Source organism: Amblyomma mixtum, chromosome 2, assembly GCF_055824585.1.
Source record: "Amblyomma mixtum isolate Tamu chromosome 2, ASM5582458v1, whole genome shotgun sequence".
In the NCBI taxonomy this organism is placed as follows: domain Eukaryota; kingdom Metazoa; phylum Arthropoda; class Arachnida; order Ixodida; family Ixodidae; genus Amblyomma; species Amblyomma mixtum.
The window spans coordinates 285,118,014-285,139,902 of NC_143013.1; the positions used below are offsets into that span (position 1 = coordinate 285,118,014).

General features: G+C 45.6%; 2 protein-coding genes across 2 annotated transcripts; both read right to left on the reverse strand.

The window, feature by feature from the left end:
* On the reverse strand, positions 1 to 11,081 carry LOC149364336 (uncharacterized). The gene is made up of 4 exons (XM_089570082.1): positions 10,824 to 11,081; positions 3,708 to 3,802; positions 1,854 to 1,955; positions 1 to 230 (listed from the first exon to the last, which is right to left on the reverse strand). Exons 1-4 carry the CDS (start codon positions 10,873 to 10,875, stop codon positions 78 to 80), a joined length of 402 nt encoding a protein of 133 aa, XP_089426208.1. The 5' UTR covers positions 10,876 to 11,081; the 3' UTR covers positions 1 to 77.
* A 2,274-nt stretch (positions 11,082 to 13,355) lies between these two features.
* Positions 13,356 to 21,276, reverse strand: LOC149364337 (uncharacterized). The gene is made up of 5 exons (XM_089570083.1): positions 21,006 to 21,276; positions 20,263 to 20,335; positions 16,122 to 16,128; positions 15,733 to 15,822; positions 13,356 to 13,684 (listed from the first exon to the last, which is right to left on the reverse strand). Exons 1-5 carry the CDS (start codon positions 21,079 to 21,081, stop codon positions 13,442 to 13,444), a joined length of 489 nt encoding a protein of 162 aa, XP_089426209.1. The 5' UTR covers positions 21,082 to 21,276; the 3' UTR covers positions 13,356 to 13,441.
* Positions 21,277 to 21,889: the final 613 nt, after the last annotated feature.

The window sequence follows — 21,889 nt, forward strand, 5'->3', positions numbered from 1 at the left end:
TGCCAGTTCGAGTTCTTTTATTTTCATTCCGATCAGAACATTTAGCCGTGGGCGTCTAGATTCTATGGCCTTGTCCTTTATTCGGCGCTCAAAGTGGCCATGGTGGTAGTAGACGGTTCGGCAGTCCGAGTTATGTCGGTGTAATTGTACCTCGGTGCCTTCGTTCCTTTTGTGCGTTTTTTCTTCACGCATTTTCCGTGCTTGCATACACCCTTGAATAGCAGGAGCCTCTGGAAAAGGAAAATGGGGGAAAAAATGTTTAGGAGAACATTTGTTATTTCGCGAAATATTTCACTGTGGCATCGTAACGGTAAACAGAATCTGACGAAACAAAATTGAGCAGCAAAGGAAAAAATTGGCAGTGCTTTAGCTCTGGTTAAACCTGGAGACTTGCGAAAGCAACGAGGAGAGAGAGAGAGGTGATGGAGAGCGCGCGGCAGCGGCGGCGGCCCCGGCACGCTAGCTATGCGCAGCTACTGCGTATGCGCAACTGGCGAGCGCGGCGGCACCACCTCTGAGTCACCCGCGCAGCGACGGTGGCGGCGCGCCAGCTGTGCGACGTGTGACGTCACTGCTCCACGCGCATGCGCAGTATGGCCTTTCCTCGGCTCCGCGAAATGGCTCGGCGACTAGCGTAGTGTTGCGTTCGCAACAAAAAGAAAGAAGGCCAAACGAAGTGAAAGGTTGGCTTCGATGGTTCGCGATGGCAAGCAAATTGCAAAGCGTCCATTTCATAACAGTGCACTATATTTAGCTAATGTTTAAACTTGGGCTTTTTGGTTATATTTTCGCAAAGCCCCAGCACATCAGAAGAAAAAGGGCCCAAGGAGCCCAGGTAAGGCCCAACATTGGAAATGAATGGCTTCACTCTGGTCCTCTGTTTACGACGGGCATTTACCAATACATTTCCGATATTGCGCCGATTGCCTGTGCTGCCTGGGGACGAAGACTAATTAAAAGAAAGAAGAAGTAGAAATAGAATACGAAAACGAAGAAAATATTCTCGAGAAAAGCGGCATATATCGAAGGCTATAAGCAAGTGGCATCATAAAATGTGCCGAATCTTGGCTTTTGGCTTCGACATGTTTGTCGTATGCATGTCTGCCTATTAACTGTGGTGGCGACGACTTCAACAGGGGAAGCGGTGCAAGCGAGAGTCCTTAAAAGGCATGGACAACCTTGCGCAATGAACGGAAAACTGCCTCAGTATTTTTTTCTTGGTAATTTGACGGAGGCTGCACTGTCACGTAGTTCAGTAATTTAAATCTACGAATACATAAATGTGGGACTGAGTGCTGACGAATCAAGGAGAGTATTTAGTTTTATTCAGTTTTTTCAAACCAAATGCACTGGGCATTATCTCATGCTATTGACACTGAAACCGCTCGATGCAGATCACCTCAGAGAAACTCGAATTTCCCGTGGCTTTAGCATTGTGAAAACATATTGCGCAGCGGAAGTAGCTTGGTCGCTTACCGGGCTATATGCTGGAAGGCGCCTATGCGAGCTTAAGTGTTCTGCATGCAGAGAAAGCAACAGAGAAGAGGGCGGTTGGGGAGGGAGGGTGAAAGGGGAGATTTATGGGTTTTCATTCTTGCGCTGTGGGAAGGTAGATGGAGTGCTGAAGAAGGAGAGAGGAAAGAAAACAGGATATGATGCGCACTTTATGTAGGTCATGAAACTGGCGCAATCTATCACGCAAGATTACCACCGTTACCAAGATTACCTAGAAGGGACGTTGTACGAAAAACCCTAGGCGCTGTAACGACCGCTGGGACCATTGGGAGTCAGTAATCTTGTGGTCCGTCAGAAAGAAAGGCTGAGAAAAAACAGTGAGAGGCCAATCTACGTACCTTGCACTTCGTTCCGTCTGGAAGGTCCTCTCGTTCATACTTGGGAAAGAAAGCGATCCAGCTCACTCGGCAGTATCTTCTACATGGCATGAAAGGAATATGCTGAAAAGCGTACATGTCTCTTTTAGAGTCATCAGAAATCAGGTACAACCCAGTCAGCAAAACCAAGGAGTGTTCTATAGTTTGGCGCTTTTCAAGGTTAATTCACTGTACCAACAGTTAAAGCGTCGCAACTTTTGTTAGCAGTAGAGGTCAGCTGTTATTCCAAGGATGAAAGTGGCTGTGACTTGCAAACGGCCGAAGGGGGGACAATTCAAGGTGCAGTTATAGTTGGTACATTCTACTCCACTGTATACTCTACTACTGTATATTCTACTCCAGGTCAAAAACTGCAGGCTATTGCTGGATGCGGCTACGGGTTTGGGGCGTTGTAGACAAGGGCCACATAGAAAAATGCCAGGACGCAATCTTGGCTACCGTAAAATGCTAATGATGGAACGCTTACAGTTACAATCATGAGCGACAAACGTAATACGCACTGAGAGAGAGTTCTATTTTCAATGATGCTCATGCATTTTGGGAAGAGTCTATTCGATTCAGGAATGTTTCATGCAAGCGGTTTCAAGTTTCTGTGCAAAGAGTGAAAAATGCCAGAGGCATTTTTGTATGACAAGCCGTTATCCATAGCTCTGCGATTATGCTCTCTTAGAATAGACAGACGTTATTTGAATACGCTGATAATTGATTACTATCTTTACAGCGACTGCTGTTAAGGGCACATTTCCAGGTTCAGCGGCAACGACGTTGCCTAAAATTCCGCCATGCTGATTGGTCAGCATGCAGTGACGTCACGCATGACATCAAAGCATAAGCGCCGTGGCCACGCACCACGCTGAGTGGTCTGAACAGAGTGACATCACGAGCAACAGCACGGTGACGTTACGCGCATTCTAGCAAAGAAGACAGTAGAAAAATTAAAGATAAATAAAAATAAAAGGGAGTATAAGGGAACGAACCCCCTGTCCCTTGGTTTATTTAGATTACCAATGAAACGAACAAGACTTGCAACTAACAATATATTTGACTTATCACCTTCTCATAAAAGGTACGGCCAGAGGCTCCTAGAATATAACGGAGCCCATGTGTGGAATGAAGTCCCAAATGAAATAAAAGAAAAAAAAAACATTTTTTGCCATCTTTAAAACATGTTTTGCTAATGTCCATGGAAATGCAGGAAGGAAGAAGTTTGTGTGATTTGGTATAGAAATTTTGCTTACAGCTGACTGTGTTGTGATCTAATCGACCACACCCCATAGTTTTGTTGTTCAGCTCTCCAGCTTTTTTTTGTGAATTTGTGTGTTCGTGTTTAGAGTGTACCTGGAGTAGAACATGTTAGGAGGCCAGTAACGTCCAGCAGTACGCGATCAACACTACGTGTGATTCGAAAGGAGGACCATAGTAAACTAATATTAAACTGAAACGCATCAAAGAAAATGCCAGGAAAATTATTTTTTAGGGCACTTTCACGCAATTGCTCGGAATGTGATTATGCTTAGCTTCAACAGAAGTACTTGAATCAATGCCCTGACAACTATGCCACTCTTAATACCCCGCTTCCAAGGCAGTGCTGCTACACTCCTAACAATTTCCCTCTTGGTTGCATAATTTCCCTTTTACTTGCATAACGATACATAATAGAAATGAATGAAGTTTCGCACTTTGTCGTTCTGGTTATAAGCTGACTGCACTGACATATATGCAACAACTTTCCTTCTCTTTCGGCTGTAGCCCACGTATTTCCAGAGCTTATAATCTTTGCTTTTCACAAACACGTAAGCCATTTACAGAACTCACCAATTCTCCTTTACATGCTGCGTTTACTTTCGGTAGGGTCGTTTCTTGAGTTGTTTCTTCGGTTGTATTTTGGATTCTTCGGGCGCAGACGAACGCTGAAAAGAGAAAAAATGAAAGCAACACTAAGTGTTGAGTATGCTCGTTCCTGCGCCTGCAGAACAGCGCCATTTCGGGCCCTTTTAAAACTCAGTTTCGCCATTTTTTTTTCTATTTCTGTCTTAGCGTTTTCACTGAAGACTATGGATACATTGAACGTACAGCAATAACGTTGCGATCGAGATATTTGCTGAAACAATAGTTGTTCTTGGGATCATCTTGACAAGGAAATGAAAACGAAAGCCTTGTTATATATCCACGGTGTTGGACTTTGCCGCCTTGCTTTTTTTTTTTTCACAAGTGCAATCCCGAGCACAACTCGTGTTTGCGGTGCAGATTTCGTGCCAATGTCAGAGAATCTCAAAGTGGACTTGGAATCTTATTGTTTGAGAATAACGCGAGAAACCGACAGCGCAGCAGACGAGAAAGCAGCCGGGGATGAATAAGCCGATTTACTTATTATTTTCAAAAGCTGAGGATGGGAGTAGCCGCCATGAACTGAACATATTGGCTCATGTATAAATGAGCAGAGAAGAATAGGGAAGTGAGCGGCTTTGTATGACATATCTATGAAGGAAGTGAACACTCATCGATACCCAAGAAATCATATGGTAATGACTTCTTTTTTGACCTGTGGTCTTGATAAGCGGGAAATTAGTCGTGCTTTCATTTTTTTTGCCCGAAATATTATTTATTGGAAAGTAGAAGAAAAAAACAGCCACATGCCTAAAGTAGGATCCGTACCCACGACCTCCGTATATCGCGTAGGGTGCTCTACCAACTGAGGAATGTCGGCAGCTGTCCAGCCTTTTATCAATGATCATTCAATAACCAATAATATTTCAGGTAAAAATGATAACTCTACTAATTGCCACTTCACCAACACCACAAATTAAAAAAAAAAAACATTCCTCTGTGCTTTCCTCTGTTTCGGTTACGGTTGGCTTCTTTTGTATGAGCTATTTGTCAGCGTGTTTAGTTAAGAAGATATGCCGGCATTTCAGGTTGCGCACCACTGAAACTGCTGCTTTCTATTAATTTTTGTTTTTTTTTTAGTTTAATCTCCTATCTGAAAGTTAACTGTTACTGACGTGCTAATGTACAACCTATCGCGCCTTCGTCCCGAAGCTCGACTGCTTTGTTGAGACCATGCAATGTTCTGAAAATGCAAGTTATGCTCACTGTTAGCGGGTAACCGCAAAAAGATGCAGCGATGAACGCTGATTGCTCAAGCGCGTAACCTAATCCCGGAATCTTCATTCCGTTGTATCTTGCAACACACACCACGATGCACTAAACAGAGCTCAACAACCCAGAGAAACGTAATGCACTTTCCTTTGGCTGCGAACCGTCACTATAACATTTCTACTTTCCGCCATTTCATTTCATCCTGCCTTTGAGTCCGTCTCTGTCCCGTGCCGCTCCAAGCTTTCAAACTGTCGCCTCACGTCAAAAGGGGTTCTGCGAGGCAGCTTTCGTAATGTACAGCAAATGGCCGGCTACATTTTTCACGCGGTTGCGTCATAAGCGTCTTGCCTCTGCTCGAGGACCCGTCAAATAGAGGAGAGGGTGCTTTTAAGACAGCTGACGCAATCGCGAAGGGCGCTTGACTCAGATGTTGCGTAGCACTGGTAAATAGCACTGCTTAAGTGGATGGTGCTGCATTATGAATATTGCGGGATAATAAATGCCTTTCTGTGTGCTAAATGAAGTGGAAATGTTCAAACACGGCCTTTGCACAAATATGTCATGTGCTGTAGGCGGAGACAGCAATAACTGAACGGCCCCTCAGCTCTGCTTGCATGCGCCGTTTCTTTCGCAAACCGTGTGTTAAATGATACGGCAGAAATAGTGTATTCAGCGCCTTTTTTTACCCCAATAGCTCAGTACGCAAGTTTTTCAGGCATAAAGGGCATATAAGTAGCAGTCATATTTCCTAAGCGAGAATTCTCGCTTTAAGCTGCAGGGAAATGTGAATTACAACCAGTTCATGCCTGGGATTTTGTAAAGGCCACTGTGGTCGAAAAGTTGGGGCTCTAGAAATGGTGCTTTTATGGAAACGTGATCGAGATGAGGCTATCATTGTCACAGTGAAAGAATTTGCATTATTAAGGGTATTTTAATGCATCTATAATTTACACCCTTACAATTAATCATCCCATAATAGGTGTAAGGTGGAGTAAACACCTTTACGATGCGCGTTCTAGTAAATTTCCACCAGTTTTACTACAAGGACAATTTAATACGTAAACATTCTACACGAAGGGCGGAGAAAGCAGTGGTTGCTTGGTAAGATGCTGTTCATTCTTCTTATTCGCATATTCTTACATAACGGCGGTAGGTGTAAGAAAAAGATGGCGACTGTTTATCACAATCTGCACTAGATGTCCGGTAACTGTGATCACCATGAGGACCACCCCATAATCATTTGTGTCCTACCTCCAACACATGCTCGTAGTAAAGCACATTTTTTGTGCCTGCAGGATGTTAATGGTTTGCGAGTGTGGGCTTGTTCCAGAAAATACAGACTTCGAGTTGCCACAGACAACAATGAGTTACGGCATGTCCAATGAGGCCATGGTTGTAAAAATAACTAGGCTCAAGATATCAATGGAATGAGGCGAACAAAGCGCCTAAGGTCACAGAATTCAAGAAGCAACCATTCCACAAACTAGGACCAAAGCAAGATATATCCGCCGGATACTGTCTACATTTATACCCCAAATTTATGCTATCCGCCATTACAACCAGTGGTATACTTGCGTATTGAACTAAGGTAATTTACCTTAGTTAAACGTCCACATACGTACTTATGAAACATATAAGATGCATGAGTGAATGTGTTGAAAGGGTACACTGCAAACTCAATTACATTCTTAATGACGTTTTAATATTCCTATAAGTCCCATCACGGCGCCCCCTGAACTAAAGTGCCAGGGTGTCTGTAACACCCAATAATGGATGTCTGGTCTGACAAGCAGTCATACTTATTTAGAGCGATGTTCTTATATGTTTGCACCCATCCGGAGGAACAGTCAGTGTTGTGCCGAAAGGTGCTGATGATTTCTGGAATTAGTTCACTTTAAGAAAAAAAAAAATATGGTTTGCTAGAAAACTACAGCGGCTTCTCAGAATGGTATAAGGAGTGCTTGTAGCGAAACCGCGGGCTTTTTTTGTAGTTCTCGGAAACAATAAAAAATAGCTGCGCCTTCAAGGTAACGAGCCTTCAGCAGGCTTCTTACAACCAATGGCATGCCTCAATAAGCCCTATAAAGAAGAAATTGCACACATTTTTGCGCTAATACATCAATAGGATGACGTATGTGATGATTCTGCGGGAACTGAGTCAAGCAAGCAAGCATAACATGAATCAGGAGTTGAAATATAGCAATGCCTTTTTGCGCGAAATCGTTACTTTTCCCTAGGTTCCCCAGTGCAGGGTAGCTAATCGGAAAACTTTCTGGTTAACATCCCTGCCTTTCCCCCTCTCTGTATCTCTCTCTCTCTCTTTCCCAAGGTTCTAGGCTTTCATTTAATAACTGAAGGTCGCTGAGCTAAGATAGTAACCTCAGCTTTCAAGTTATGAAGGCACGAGTGGTAAATTTTCAACAGCGCGCGTCGGTCTCCATGGATAAAATTTAGTTGAAGGTATATATCGATTAGAAGTTTGCCAGATGAACGTTTCATGAAGAGATGAACAGCTTTCCAAACATCTGTTCTACGGCCAAATTCGGTGATGTATTCGTAACTTTCACAGACTACAGAGAGCGCTGTTGATAATCCAAAATGGCGACCTTTGAGGTGATCGGTCGCCACAGCGATGTTCGGGTCATGTCGACTCCGGTCTGGATTCTCGCGTTCGTACTGCTTACGGATGAAGCTAGTTGCATATGTGTTATCCATTTTTTGTAGCGAGAGCTACATGACCCGCAGACTCGTCGTTTCGCTGTGGGCCTTCGACACCACTTGTGCGCATGCGCGAGGAGCCTAGTGACGGCACAGCCGCGCAGCTGGTGCGCCGCACGCCGCACGCCGACGCCGCTCGCTTCCGACCGAACGGCTGCGTGTACTTCTAACCACACTCCCCGGGTTTCAGCGGTGTTCGTATATGTGAAGCCTTTGAATAGCAAGTGTTACTAGCTCACTGGGTCAATGGACACCTGATTTGTGTTTTGAGGCACATGGCGGTGGTGTCCACCTGCAAAAAAAACACGCTTTCGCACAATATTTCGTGCTTATATAGCAATGCTAAACTGCCAGCAATTTTTTCGCCGCTTCTCGCATCGTCCGTTCGTCCGGAACAGACGCATGCGGGGTTATGTTGCCTTTCGAGCTATGTGTCTGAAATGTATGAGTTGTAACGAATCCAGTCGCTGGGGTTCTACCTGGTCATTCTAAGCAGTGCACTTCACTAACATCAGAAGCGTCTTGCAAGCATGCCGTGTTCAAAAAGAACACATAGCGAACAAAGCATGCAGCGCGCAAGAACAAAACAGCGCCCAACTGTTCTTCGTCTTTGTCGGGCCATGCTCGCGGTTTTCGGTGCGGGCCGCGCGGCGGAGCCACCGTTCGTGGGAGTTGCGAATACTGTAATGCGAATACAATACTCGATTTTTCTCACCTTCGATCTCGAGCTTCACAAACAAAAGCAAGCGCACTCGAAGCAATAGAATGCATTTGCTAAATTTTCGCCACCATCGCTTGCCGGCCAAAAGGAAGAGAGGAGTGCACGTCGTCGTGTGTGTCGACATCGCTGAAGTTGCATAGCGTTGCGATATGTTGGCAGCTCGACGCATATTGCCCGTGCACACGCGCAAGCACTCCCCCCCCCTCCCTCTCTTTCTCTTCTATCCCCTCATCCGAAACAATCAGTGGGCGTTGTGATTCGGGGCAATGGGTTCGATGAAAACGTCTATTATGAATGAATTGCTGCGCTTAACAACACTACAACTGGTCCTAATAGTGGAGCCCATGGTAGAGACAGGGTAGGTAGATGGTGCTTTCTTGACACTCACAAAGTGAACAAGGAAAGGGAAGGCCCCAGGGTGCTTGCCAACGTTTCGACAAGAGGACCTTTTTTATTGTCGAAACGTTGGCAAGCAGTCTGATGGTTTCCCCTCCCTTGTTCACGCTGTGAGTACTAATAATTGTTGGTTAAGAGGAATGGTAAAGCGCTATGGGTTGGCACCCGCCTGTCGTTTGGGAAAGGATGAAAGACGGGTGAAAAGAGAGAGAGAGAGAGAGAGAAAGAGGCTTGATGTTGGAATGCGCTCCGCATTAAATTCGACCACCAGAGGTTCTTTAACATGCACTGACATAGCACAGAGCACGGGCATATGGTTTTTTTTTCCTCCATCTAAATGTGCCCGCTGGGGCCAGGATTCGATCCCGCGACCTAATAATGTTTAGCAGCCGGACTCCAAAACAAATTAGTCATCAGGGCCGGTATACAGCATTACTGCATAGAAGTTTTTTACATGCATGCAGGTTGCAGCCCCCCCCCCCCCCCCCCCAAAAAAAAAAGAAAGGAAAAATCCTGGAGCCAAAGTATAATCAGTAAACACGGCAGTCATTGTTTGCTCGCAGCAAACAGAACTGTTGGCCACAACCTAGGAGGCATCCACGAAGGCGTGTCAACAAAACGCGAGTCGAAAAAGCCCGCAGGCACTTGTTGCATCAGGTGCCAGAAATGAAGTTTCTGCTCTGTCTCGTTTTCCAGGGAATGAGCCGCGTGTATTTCCTCAATGAAATTTTCATCAGAAAGTTTTGTTTTATCCCACGTGGTAGCACGGTGGAAAGAAAGTAATGACATGCTAGCAGTGAGTTGTCATGCTCCCATATAAGGGCTGTATTGTGCACTGTGCGAAAGTTCTATATTCCTTGAAAGATCTTCCATGCCGCTGCCTGTGCTACGTATTGAGTTATGGCTATATGCGTAGCTTCATCACTACTGTCGTTAACTTTGTAATTGACGTCTGTGAAGAATTCTGAGGCTGTATTTTGTAGCAATATTTTCCTCACCCAACCTTTTGCCCGTCCGCCATTGGTAGCGGCTGCTTATGAAGTCAGAGGGAATGGCTGAAATGCAACGCTCCTCACTAACTCCGGTATTAATAAAAGTGGGGCTGGCCAATATCAAGGGGGAAAATTAATTGACCATGAAAAGAATCCAATACAAAGTACAACTGTTGGTTCTGAACTACCCTGCTGTAGGGGCACAAGCTGGTGACGTCATTTCGACGCTAGTGATTGGTCGCGACTGTAGGTTCCACTTATATGGAACTGCATAATGTTCTGCGGGGAATTTTCTCTGATTACCGAGATGCTGACTTCAGCTTTTATCCTTAAGCTCTTCCTCACTTTCAGGCCACTACGTATTACAATAGTTTAACAGAATTCTCTCTGTGAGCAGAATTCTTGCGTGGTCACGTGGCTATGGACACAGAAATATGGGAACATTTTCTACCACACTAGCGTTCTTTTTCCCTTAAGGCGTACATTACAAAGCCCGGCCTTCGTCATAACCTCACATTTCCTAATGCGAGAAGGAATGAGGTAATAGTTGTACTCAGAACCCTCCAGGTGCTCAGAAACTCATCTGAGGATTAAAAGCTTGAGTGGGCGGGAGAAGAAAACAAAAACCAATAAATAACGCAGATAACGCAACATATCATGCACGTCTTGAGTACCATGAGCATATCGTGCGTGCATGAAGAAAGAAACTTTGCCCAAACTTTTCCACACACACAAACAAAATATGCTAGCTTGGTTCAATAGGCCTACTGATTTAAGAAATACCTCATTTGAGGGAATTGTTGAGACATTGGATGGAAGCTTGTTCCATTCGCTTATAGTTTTGAGAAAAAAAAAATGATTTTTTAAATGCTTGAGTTTTACATGGTATTTCTCTAATCTTATTTGCATGGTCTAGCGGTAGTGGAACGTAATGAGGCTTATAAAAACACCTATGGGGGTCTATACCTGCGCGAGACCAAAACGCACCAAAACGCTTTTACGTACCCAGGAGACCAGCGAAGAATAGCCATCGAATCCAGGGGAGTGCTGCTGGCATCGTGGCGCTAACCAACGGCGAAAAAGAAGTCCAAAGTAGAGTCTCTTCCTTTGTTCACCCGTAGCGCCGTGTTGTAAAAAAGCCGGACACTGCGACCTTTGTAACTCAGCGCACACAGCGACGAACAGCAGCTTGCGAAGCCATGCCCATCGTCGTCGAAGGCATTGTCTCAGAAGCGCGCTTTCGCGGGTCGCTGCGCGATGACCGTCGTACCTGAATGTGAAGTTTATTGTGCTTTGTCTGCGAGTCCCGACAATGTTGTTTTTGCGCGTGTATTTTATTTCACCTTTGGTCTGGCCGCAGCTTTTTTTTTTTTAGTTCCTTTTTGATGAACACGTTTGCAAGAACAAATTGAAACTTTTTAAGCATTGCCTACGTTGCAGACTTGGAAAAACGCTTCGCACAAAGCCTGTACGGAGTGAAGGAAGTTGAAACAATGAAAAAATATGTCGATAAAGGGAAAAGCTTTGAAGACGAACAGTTTCTGAGAATGCTCGTTGTTGTTCACAGGGCCCTGCTCTTATCGAGTGCAGAAATACAGCTGGTGTATGGATTCACTTTTTGCGGATGTTGTGAACTTGAACGCGTTGCAAGCGCTTAAAGTTGGGCACAAGTTACGTGCAAACGCAGTAGGATGGCAGCCAGGACAGATGTTACGATGGCTGTGGAAGTATTGTGGTGTTTTGGATAGGTCTACTTTCCTGTCGCAACAGCCGTACGTCTGTTCTAGCTATCTCGTGTATGAAGGACATATTGAAGTGTGCGCCAAGATATTCGGTGATGCCGATATAGCACTTTTGTACAGTATCTGGACAGTGTGTCTAGTTTGCCGCGTGGTAGCAGGTTTGAGGAGGCCTCAAGAGAAAAGCATACAACAGCGGTATCTTACCGGTACTAACCTATGGAGCAGAAACGTGGAGGCTAACGAAGAGTATTCAGCTTAAGGACAACGCAGCGAGCAATGGAAAGAAAAATGATAGGTGTAGCGTTAGGAGGTCGGAAACGGGCGGAGTGGGTGAGGGACCAAACGTGGGTTAGTGATACCCTAGTCAAAATCAAGAGGAAGAAATGGGCTTGGGCAGGGCATCTAATGCGAAGCCAAGATAACCGCACTGGCCCTTAAGGGTAACGGAGTGTATTCCAAGAGAAGGAAAGCGTAGCAAGGTGCGGCAGGAAGTTAAGTGGGTGGATGACATTAAGAAGTTTGCGAGGATACGGTGGTCGCAGCTGGCAAAGGACAGGACACGGGAAAGGCCTTTGCCCTCTCCTTGTAGTTAGGCTGATGATGATGATGATGATCAGCCTGATAGCGAAGCTAGTAAAAGCTTCAAATGCATAATTGTCACCGCCACCCCCACCTGTCTGCCGTGAACACACCCTGCATAAATGATGATAGTTGGACAAATTAGCATGCGTTCGTTATGAAACAGTAAAATGAAGGGGTTACTTTGCTTTTGCGCCGTCTGCACCCCCCCCCCCCCCCCCCCCCCCCCCCCCCGCCGTTCTCCTTTCGAGATGCTATTTCTTAATGAACAGTCTGAACAGGTTGAATAGCCTTAATGAGCTATGGAAGTAGCTCTGAGAAACCCTCTTTTTGCAATTACGGAAGCTTCAGCACAAACTCTGAAAGAAAAGAAAAAAAAGAAAACACGTGACGCGTACTTTCCTGCACCCTTTCATATCTTCTCCCTGCTATGTTCTATCTACATTTCTTAACTATGAACCAGCTCGAGTAAGCCCGGACCTCCTTTATTCTGCACATTCCCCCAGCCTCGACGATTTGAACTCTTTCGACTTTAATTTCACTTTTGACTGTGCGTGGCTTTTTCTGCTGCTGTGACCTGTCCAGGGGAGCAGTCGCAGCAAGGCTCCCTTTGGAGTTTCAATGTCTGTAGTGAAGTTCGCGCCCCGTTCATTTGCTTTCCTTTTCTACTGCATTGTATTTGTACGTCGCTTACTTTTTTATCAGACAATTCCCTAATTTGTCTTCCAATTAAGTAGCATGCACACAAAAGGAGCAATTAATATTTCCATTTTCCCCTTTTTCCTGCTGTAGGGAAAACCAGGCTCCTCTTTGCAACCTTATGTACAGTAAAAGGCAACTGCATGTTCATCAATTTCGGACAAAAATTTTGAAATTTGGGAAATTGTAAGATTTTTTTGCGGAAATATTGAAGGTAATGGCTCATTCTTCTGATATGTAGCAAAATCTTTCTTTTAAAAGTGTTACCTTCGATTGCGTCGAATAGTTGAGACTTCCATAAAAAACCAATGGGGAACGGTTTTGTCGATCGCAAAAACGTTAACGTTAACAGAAAACAGAATTTAAGACTGCCGTCGAGTGATCTGCGGATATAATGATCGTTATAGTAAAATCTTGCATTATCTGAAGAAATTGCATTCATTAAAAGTTTTCCCGCTGAAAAACGCTTTTGCCAAGAATTGTTGTAAATCAGAATAAACAGAGCACAAAACACACGTAAGAAATATAAAAACAGTATTATTATTATTTTCTGTTGAAAGAAAAAGCTTACGGACAGTTTCATTGGGGGCGCTTGCCCCTAATTCAAGGCATTATGCGAGTTACACGGACGGTCGTTTCACCGGGCTTAGTTGGTGTAGCCGTGGACGGAACGGTCTTGGTCCCAGCTGTCGAAGACTGTGGGCGCTCTGCGGACGTAAGCTGCCTTGGCTCGAAGGTGCTCCGGTCGATGTGAACCAAGGGCCTATGCGTCGTACGTGCGGAGTTCTCAGGCAGGACACAGGTGCCGTTGTGGCAGGTGCCGATGCCAAGGGCACCGAAGGCGGGCTGCGAAACAGAGTACTCATTGAGTACATGCAGCGAATCTGGTCTCTCTTATAGTGCGTGTTTCTTAATGTGAGAACATTGAGAAGGCCATGACGGCGCCAGCGTCTGTGTGAAGCCTCCACCTACCGATCATAGCAGGGGGAATGCCCGCTCTCGACCTACCACCTTCTATAACACCAGCTAAAACGAAACACCGGCTATAATGACACACCGGATATAATGAACCACCGGATATATTGAAACACCGGTGACAGCTACTTCGGAAGCACACTTCAGTGGCAGGTGATAGTGATTTGGTTCTAGTAATGATATAGTGGCTTAGTGATGTTACAAGTACATGTACTGGTCGTAGTGGTACAGTTCATGCTCTAGGATGCAGAACGATAGCACAAAAGAAGAAATAGTAGCGAAGAATGCTCTCGGATTTCTTCCACATCAGTACAACACAGCGCCTGTGTTGTTTGCGCCTTTCTCTGTCCCTTGTCCCGTTTTGCGCTACCTCACGTACCATGGATCACCGTTACCGACTCGCCCAAGTTTCTACCCTTGTGAATCATCACGAAATTAAGGAATTTGTTTCTCGATTATCATATGCGCATCACCTTAGTGTAGTGCGCTAGAAAGGCGCACTGCGCAGCAAACAAAGCAATGTCTGAATGCAGGTGCTTGCTTCTAAAGACAGTGTTTGCTTGGAAGCAAACAACAAGCTTACCTACAAACTTACAAGCCAGATTCGCACTAGCGCTCCTTCACACACGGCGCCTTTGAATCGTTCTGTCTTTCCAGTGTGTTTTGGCATTCGTTCTTGCACCGTCCTTCAAGATGGCAAGTCACCTCCAACACACCAACTATAGACTATAGTTTCGATTCTTACTGTGTGCTGCATAGCGCTCGAGTGCTTTACACAAAACGGTGTACCACGCTGTACTCAAACGCTCCTCGCGTGCTAAAGCTCATTAGTGGACGTGGGTGCGGCTGAATAAGAATGGGTCGACCGAGTCTTTGCCCTAATGCATCGAGTTGTCAATTAACGTTATAAAAAGTGGACAGAGGATGGACCCCTTGACACTCATGCACGCACGCGCGCTCACATACACACACAAACACACACCTACCAAAGAAAAAGAGAAGGGAAGAGAAACGCTCAGCGCTTATTTTCTCCTCCCCTGTGTTCCCGCATGCCTCTGGAACACGTAGAACTGTAGAACCTGCCGTGCATGAGTGACAAATTGAATTTGGCCTGTACCCGCCGAGGTGCCTCAGTGTTTAGGCCGCTCGGCTACTGAGCGGCAGTACCCGGGTTCTAACCCGGTCGCGGCGGCCGCGTTTCGGTGGAGTTGAAACGCAAAAAGGCGCCCGTGTGCTGTGCGATGTCCGAGCATGTTAAAGACCCCCAGATGATCGAAATTATTCCGGAGCCCTCCACTCCGGTACCTCTCTCTCTCTTTCTTCTTTCCCTCCCACCTTCCTCTCTTCCCTCACGGCGCGATTGAGGTGTCGAGAGAGAAGTGAGACAATTGCCACGCCTTTTATTTCCTGATAACCATCATTAAGTTGGCCTATATTGATAGATTGCCGCATTGTTATGCCAAAGACACTGCTGCGAAAGGAGCTTTTATCAGCCGGAAAAGACCAGTCAATGATTACAGGTACAACTACCGGCCGCTTTCGCATGCATACTGCGATGATGTCAATACCTATTTTATAGCGCAGATCATTGATGCCAGGCTACGCCCCCATTCACTTCCAAAAGCTGCTCAAGGAGTCACTTTCGGTTTTGATGTCACGAGTTTGAATCGAGCGGTGAGGAAGAAAATGTTTCGTTTTTAAATCAAATTCTTTCAGCATAAATGTCTCGCTGCTGAACAAACGTTACCACAGCTACGACGCGTCGAGCAATCGATTTTTATCGATAGCCAAAACTGTGTGAAGTTGTCAGCGGTATTCTTTTAAAATATTCGGTAAAAAAAAAAAAAGTTATACCAGAGAAGAACCGCAACAACTGTACCGGGGCAGTATGAAAGCTACAGGCCGCGCTTTGGGCTTACCGTGCAGAGTGTGCCGTCATTGTGCTTGCGGACGGAGATGCTGGGCAAGATGAGCCGCTCGAAGCACACGTATTGGCACGGGTTCAAGAACTGCGGACGAATGGAAGACAAATGCGTTCTATTTTATTTTTCTGGATCTCTCGAGCAATGTGACGTGCATATTTATTAGCATGTGAGTAAGAAACATTGATTTTTTTTAGCGACAGCAATATTAATATCATAATGGTATCAATGCAGCTCCTGGAAACACTTTGGTTTCATGTACAGGGTGTTTCACCTAAGACTTTCTGCAATTTTTAAAAATAAGCTATTTGAATTAGATGCGCGCTTTTTCTGGCATAGCATTGTCAGTGGTGTAGTACATCATAATGCAGCTAGGACGTGCTAACTAGCACGCTTGTTAACCAATATTTAATAGTTAACTTTTAAACTATTACTGTTGGGCTCCTTAATTATTGAGAGGCATGTAGCCCACCGTAAGTAATGCCCATATCCGTTTTTAGAATTTCGAAAACGCGGTTACCCTTGGCGCTGTGGCCCAACAAATTTCGCCTACATCGCGCCAAAATACATGCAGTTTGAGAAGCTTGCAGTCAAAGCAACCTCTCCAGTGTACCTAACTCGTCGAGATAGCCAAAATTTGTTGGGCCACAGCGCCGAGGATAATCGCGTTCTCGAAATTCTAAAAACGGATATGGACATTACTTACGGTGGGCTACATGCCTCTCAATAATTAAGGAGCCCAACGGTAATAGTTTAAAAGTTAACTATTAAATATTGGTTAACAAGCGTGCTAGTTAGCACGTCTTAGCTGCATTATGATGTACTACACCACTGACAATGCTATGCCAGAAAAAGCGCGCATCTAATTCAAATAGCTTACTTTTAAAAATTGCAGAAAGTCTTAGGTGAAACACCCTGTATAAGAACGCACACTGGCGCATACAAGGAGACTAGAAAAAAATTAAAAGGAAAAAATGTAGCAGAGAAAACTACTAGGGATTTATTGCTACTCCCTTCCAACCACACTTTTATGTGCTTTGAACACTACGTAAAACCTCACAGAAGCTTACGGTTGGTCTGAAGCCCCTTGATATCCTGATTAATTGTTAATAGGTCCTTGAGCTGTATAGCTAAGCGTCAGGCTCACATGGCGAGGTTATAGTGCTACTGTGGCCAGGTTCAGTTATCAGTGGGCGCTTGCCCGATTCATAGAGATGCGTAGCCCCGGTTACTGTGTCGCATATTGGACTATCACCCTTGTCAGCTGCTCAACAGCCTCTCGGGACTGACAGCCAAAAGCTATGTGTGAATCGGGTGGTCCGCTAACTGAACATAGCTGGTGAGAGCGAAGCTTCCGAGACATCCCCAGCTGCACTAAGCTTGCTGACCACGTGATTCACTTTTTCTTCGTTTCCTTTATCTTTTCTTTTATATAGTTCATCAGTTGCAGGGTAGATGAACTTTCACCAGCAGTCGAAGAGCAAGAGTAGAAACTGCCACCACACAGCATTGTATCGCAGATGATTTCGCTCTGGATTTAGTGTAGATGAGTACATGTTTTTCACTAGCGAATAGACAGCTTACAGTCATCATCGTTACATGTTATTTTTGTTTTGTGTGCGCGCAGCCTACTACAATGTTTCTAGTTACTTGTGGGCGGACGAGCGGAAAGTCCTGGGCCTGAGAAACAAAAAAAAAAACGAACACAGAAATATTGCTTGACTCGTCACTAGCCTCTTGCATGGCAGCAGAGGTAAGGGTGGAGCCGTTCCTCGGTACCAAGTCAGAATCGCTCACTAATGCACAAGTTAACAGATCAACCAATCTTTAGCTATTGATGTACAGTGGCGATTGAAAGAAACGCGAACAGAGTGGAGCCTAGGGGCTCCGCTTTTCGCATTTCTTTTCATCACGCTTTTAATTCGGTGGGACTCGATCCGTGATTCATTCTAGGAGGACTCTAAAGTTTTATTCTTACTACTCAGGTAAAAACGCGATCAAAAGAAATTCAAACAGCAGAATCGCATAGGTGCCCCCGTTGTTCGCGTTTCTTTCAATCACGATAGTACATGCATGACTGGTAATATGTACATGCATTGGATAATAATCAAGTGGGAATAGAAATTTTGCATTTCACAGCAATTTACTACCACGTCGATTGCTCCCCCCCGTTCTTTTTTGCGTGTACCAGCCAAAGTGGCGCCGGCGTTGTGCTGCAGATTACGCGGTTGGAGGATTTAATGCCATCCTTGGCGGCCGCATTTCGCTGGGGATAAATGCGAAACGTCCGTGCGCTTTGCGATGTTAGTGGTCATTTACAAACACCATGTGGTCGAAATTAGAGTAGAAATGAAGATGCAACCCTCCACTACGGAGTCTTTCATAAGCCAGATGCAGTTTCGGAGCAATAAACAGCATACAACATATGGCGAACCTCTCTCCATCTCCCGCAAGAGACTGAATTTCGTGTCAGAGGACTACAAACAGAACTGTGGCGCCATCTTGTGATGCGTAACTATAACCAACCGTCGTGATGATTGCTGTGATAGTATTGAACTCTGCACCTCTGTTTCCAATAATATATATGAATTATTTGTCGCCCTGTAAACATTTTTATGTTGGCATTTCGTCGCTTCTCCGAAGATAGATAGCCAGCTACGTATAGCATCGATGTCAGGATGAAACGGGTTCGAAAAGAGACTTTCTGCGCGTTTCAGCTATTCTGCGTGGGGTAGTGCTCTGTGCACACGTTGGCCAAAAAAAAAACCCTAAAATGAAAAATGTTTAAAATGCAACTCTGCGTATCGATTAATTCCAAAGAAAAAAAAACAAAATTGGGAGAATACTTAAGCTTCGCCTTTAAGCTTTAGGACGCGACAGCTGTTCCTCTTGCCCACACAGACAGAGAAACAGTTTCCTCTCCCACAGTCACAATCCTTATGTCAAACACTACACGACATACGTACAGAGGCTTAATTTAACCAAACCGTATGAACATACGGCTAGCGGTATCGTAGCATCTGACTCAATTGTCAGGGATAAGCGATGGGTGTGTTTGCGTAGCAGCTCAAGTTGAGAGGCGACGCTAGTAAGGTGACCCGTCCTCTGCTGCGCGTTTATACGAGGGTGAGGAAGGAGACGGAGACCGACGGCCCGTACGCTTGGCGCATTGCTCACGGTTGCTCCGATCGCCGAAGATCCGATACGTCACTGGTGAGGCTGGCGCCATCTATGGGAGCCTCCTGTAACATTTTCCTTTTCGAACAACCCGGATCTTTCGGCGACAACAACGCGGACAACGACGGCGACGCCGACGATGGCTTTTCTGCAGAGCGGGGCCCTTACGCTGTCGCGTGAAATGAGTCTATAGCGGATTAGCAACGATTTCACAGCATGAATAACAACATGGCTCTCGCTCGCATTTTCTGCTATGTACCCCCCTTGCAGAACCCCAGGTGGTCGAAATTTCCGGAGCCCTCCACTACGGCGTCCCCCACAGCCTGAGTCGCTTTGGGACGTTAAACCCCATAAACCAAACCAAACCAAACCAAAAGTAACCGAGCAGCAGGTTTTTGCTGCTCAACCGTATAACGGAGCCTTTACGGCGCCTCTCAAGACCGAAATGTGTCAGAACATGAGGGCAAGGGTTCACCTTACTTTACACCGATTCAGAGGTTAAGGCCTGCCATAAGTGCTTCGCTACGCGACTAAGAAACAAACCACCTTTGCCAGGTTACTTTTGACAAAGACTGTACATGACTGGCGCTAAACAATTTCACTCGTGCTTTAACAAGCAGCACCCACAAAACAGCAAGAGAACCTGTTTTGATCCTTGGCTACTCAGTTCCTTTGCCGCGTCCACTACGTAAATCAGCAGTCGGGTTGCAGCGCATGCTGCTTGCATTGAGGCCCGCTTACTACAGCGCACCGTTCTTTAGGAAGGCTGTATGCACAATGCATTATCGAACCGTATGCCTTTTGTACAGTTAATCTAGCTATGTTTACGCTTTTAGGACCAGATTACGTAATCTGTAGATATATCCACTCTTAAATAGCTCTTAGTCTCACTGCATGCTGCAGTAGTATTTCACAAAGCCAACGGGCCAGAATTACAAAATTTTAAGGTGTGTAGCGAAGCCTTTTCCCTTGGAATATAAAAAGCGAGTTCCCATGAGCGAATTTGGTTTGTGCGCTACCGTTGAGGTCTATTCCGAGTACTAGTTACTCGTTACGGTGCTTTGAGCAGACTGTGTGGTTTATCATACCGATTTCCCTTCTGTATCGATTAATATATGGATATGTTTCCGGCCATACCAGTGAGTGACACGATGCAGGAGGCTACGCGTACCATGAAATGTTCATCGCACAAAGCGTGAACTGCGGTACAACAGAAATTTTACTCTGGTCTTCACTTGACCATGTCACCTGCTTTTAGAGCTAATGCTGGTAGGAAGAGCGAATTATGCAAAAGACGGCACACACGTATAAAATAGCAGGGGTGCAGGTGGCGCAGGCTTACCAGGATACTTGGGAAACACAAGAGAACAGTTCGGAGTTGGCGCAGTGTCGCAGAGATGGGGAGGTGCAGCAGCGACTGCGGCTGAAGCAAAACAGGTCAATTTACAGTGTACATAATCCAAGCGTGAAATAAAAGATGAAACAATAACGCTTAACCCGTCGGCTCAGGTCACACTGTCTCATCTGCTGACTACCACGCTGCGACAACCAGGCACAGCAGACCATGGAACCGAAATGTACCCGCTGAATTCGGTTAAATGTCGGATAAACGGGATTGATTTAGTTTCTAGTGTGGTAAGTGCAGGCGAAGGAAACAACAAAGAGGGTAAGTTAATTCGCTGAACTTAGGCACCAGATCTTGACGGAGATTCATGAAAAGAACACAGAGGACGTGGCATGTGACATAACCCGTAAATAAAGAACGCTATACAACTGCTCGCCTGAGAGACACACTGTGGTTGCAAGAATGAATAACTTCAAAAATTTCTAAAAATCCTATTCGTTGTCCCGTATGTCTGTATTCGGTGCCTGTTTCGTGTCAGCTATCCAAGAGAAGGTGACGTAGCACGCAGCGAGAGAACGGTTATTGAGACCAAGATTTCTACATTCTCTGAGCACTCATAGACTGCGCTCTTCATTTTAAACTTGCTGGGGACAATTGCTATTGTGGTTGACATGTCCGTGACAATATAGCCGGTATCGTAAGTACCCAGCAAAGAAATTCACCAGGTCAAAGCGCACAACCCACTCACCTGCTATAACGAGAAGGATCAGGAGTTGGCCTTTCTTGAGCACGGTCATTGTGCTAGCCTGCGTAATTCCAAGCATCAAACGAAACCTATATCGTTAGTAGTAAGCTACAGCGTAGTCAGGACAGGCTGGACGATGTTCAGAGCAGTCTTCCTCGAGAAAAATGGCGCTCGGCACCTTCCAGCTTGAAGATATCTCTTACCACTGCGTCTCTGAGCTTATTGCTATACCGGCCCGGGATATACGGAACAGACAACAGAAAGACGCAAGGGGGGTGCCCGTCTTCCAATAGCAAGTGGCGGCTCGTCGTCAGAAGCAGAGAGGAGAGGGACCGTCCGTAAGCCCCGGTGGCGTTGATGTACAATCGATTCTTCCTGTGCCGCCCGTATGGGCCACGTCGAAGAAAGTACCGAGACGTATTTGGCCACGTTCCGCATGACCTTCCTTGCGTCTCGTGATGGACGTGGCGCGTCGAGAGGCGACGCCCAGCAATGAATGGACCTCGTCGCCGTCTTCATGCATGCGTCGCCGGCAATCTATGTCAGTATAAGCACCCACTCTTCACCCCATTCCTGAATACTTTCACTCCATCAGATGATGTGTCTTCATGTTCGCGCCTCCTTCAAAGGTGACAGAAAGACAGGTGACAATTCAGCTCTGTGAAGAAAAAGCTTTCAGCCATCGTCTCTTCCTTCCTTCTGTTCGGTTTGCCTTACGTCTCATTTTGAACCAGTGCTAGGCAAGGAAGCCTCTGAGACATCGTGACAAGTCCTAATGGTCGCTTTTGAAATCATTTCATTCCAATGTCGTCCTCGACTTCTGGGCATTACGCTTGTGCATATCACGTCGTTCGAAGACTTTTCAGCAGTTTGGTGACCACCCCTGC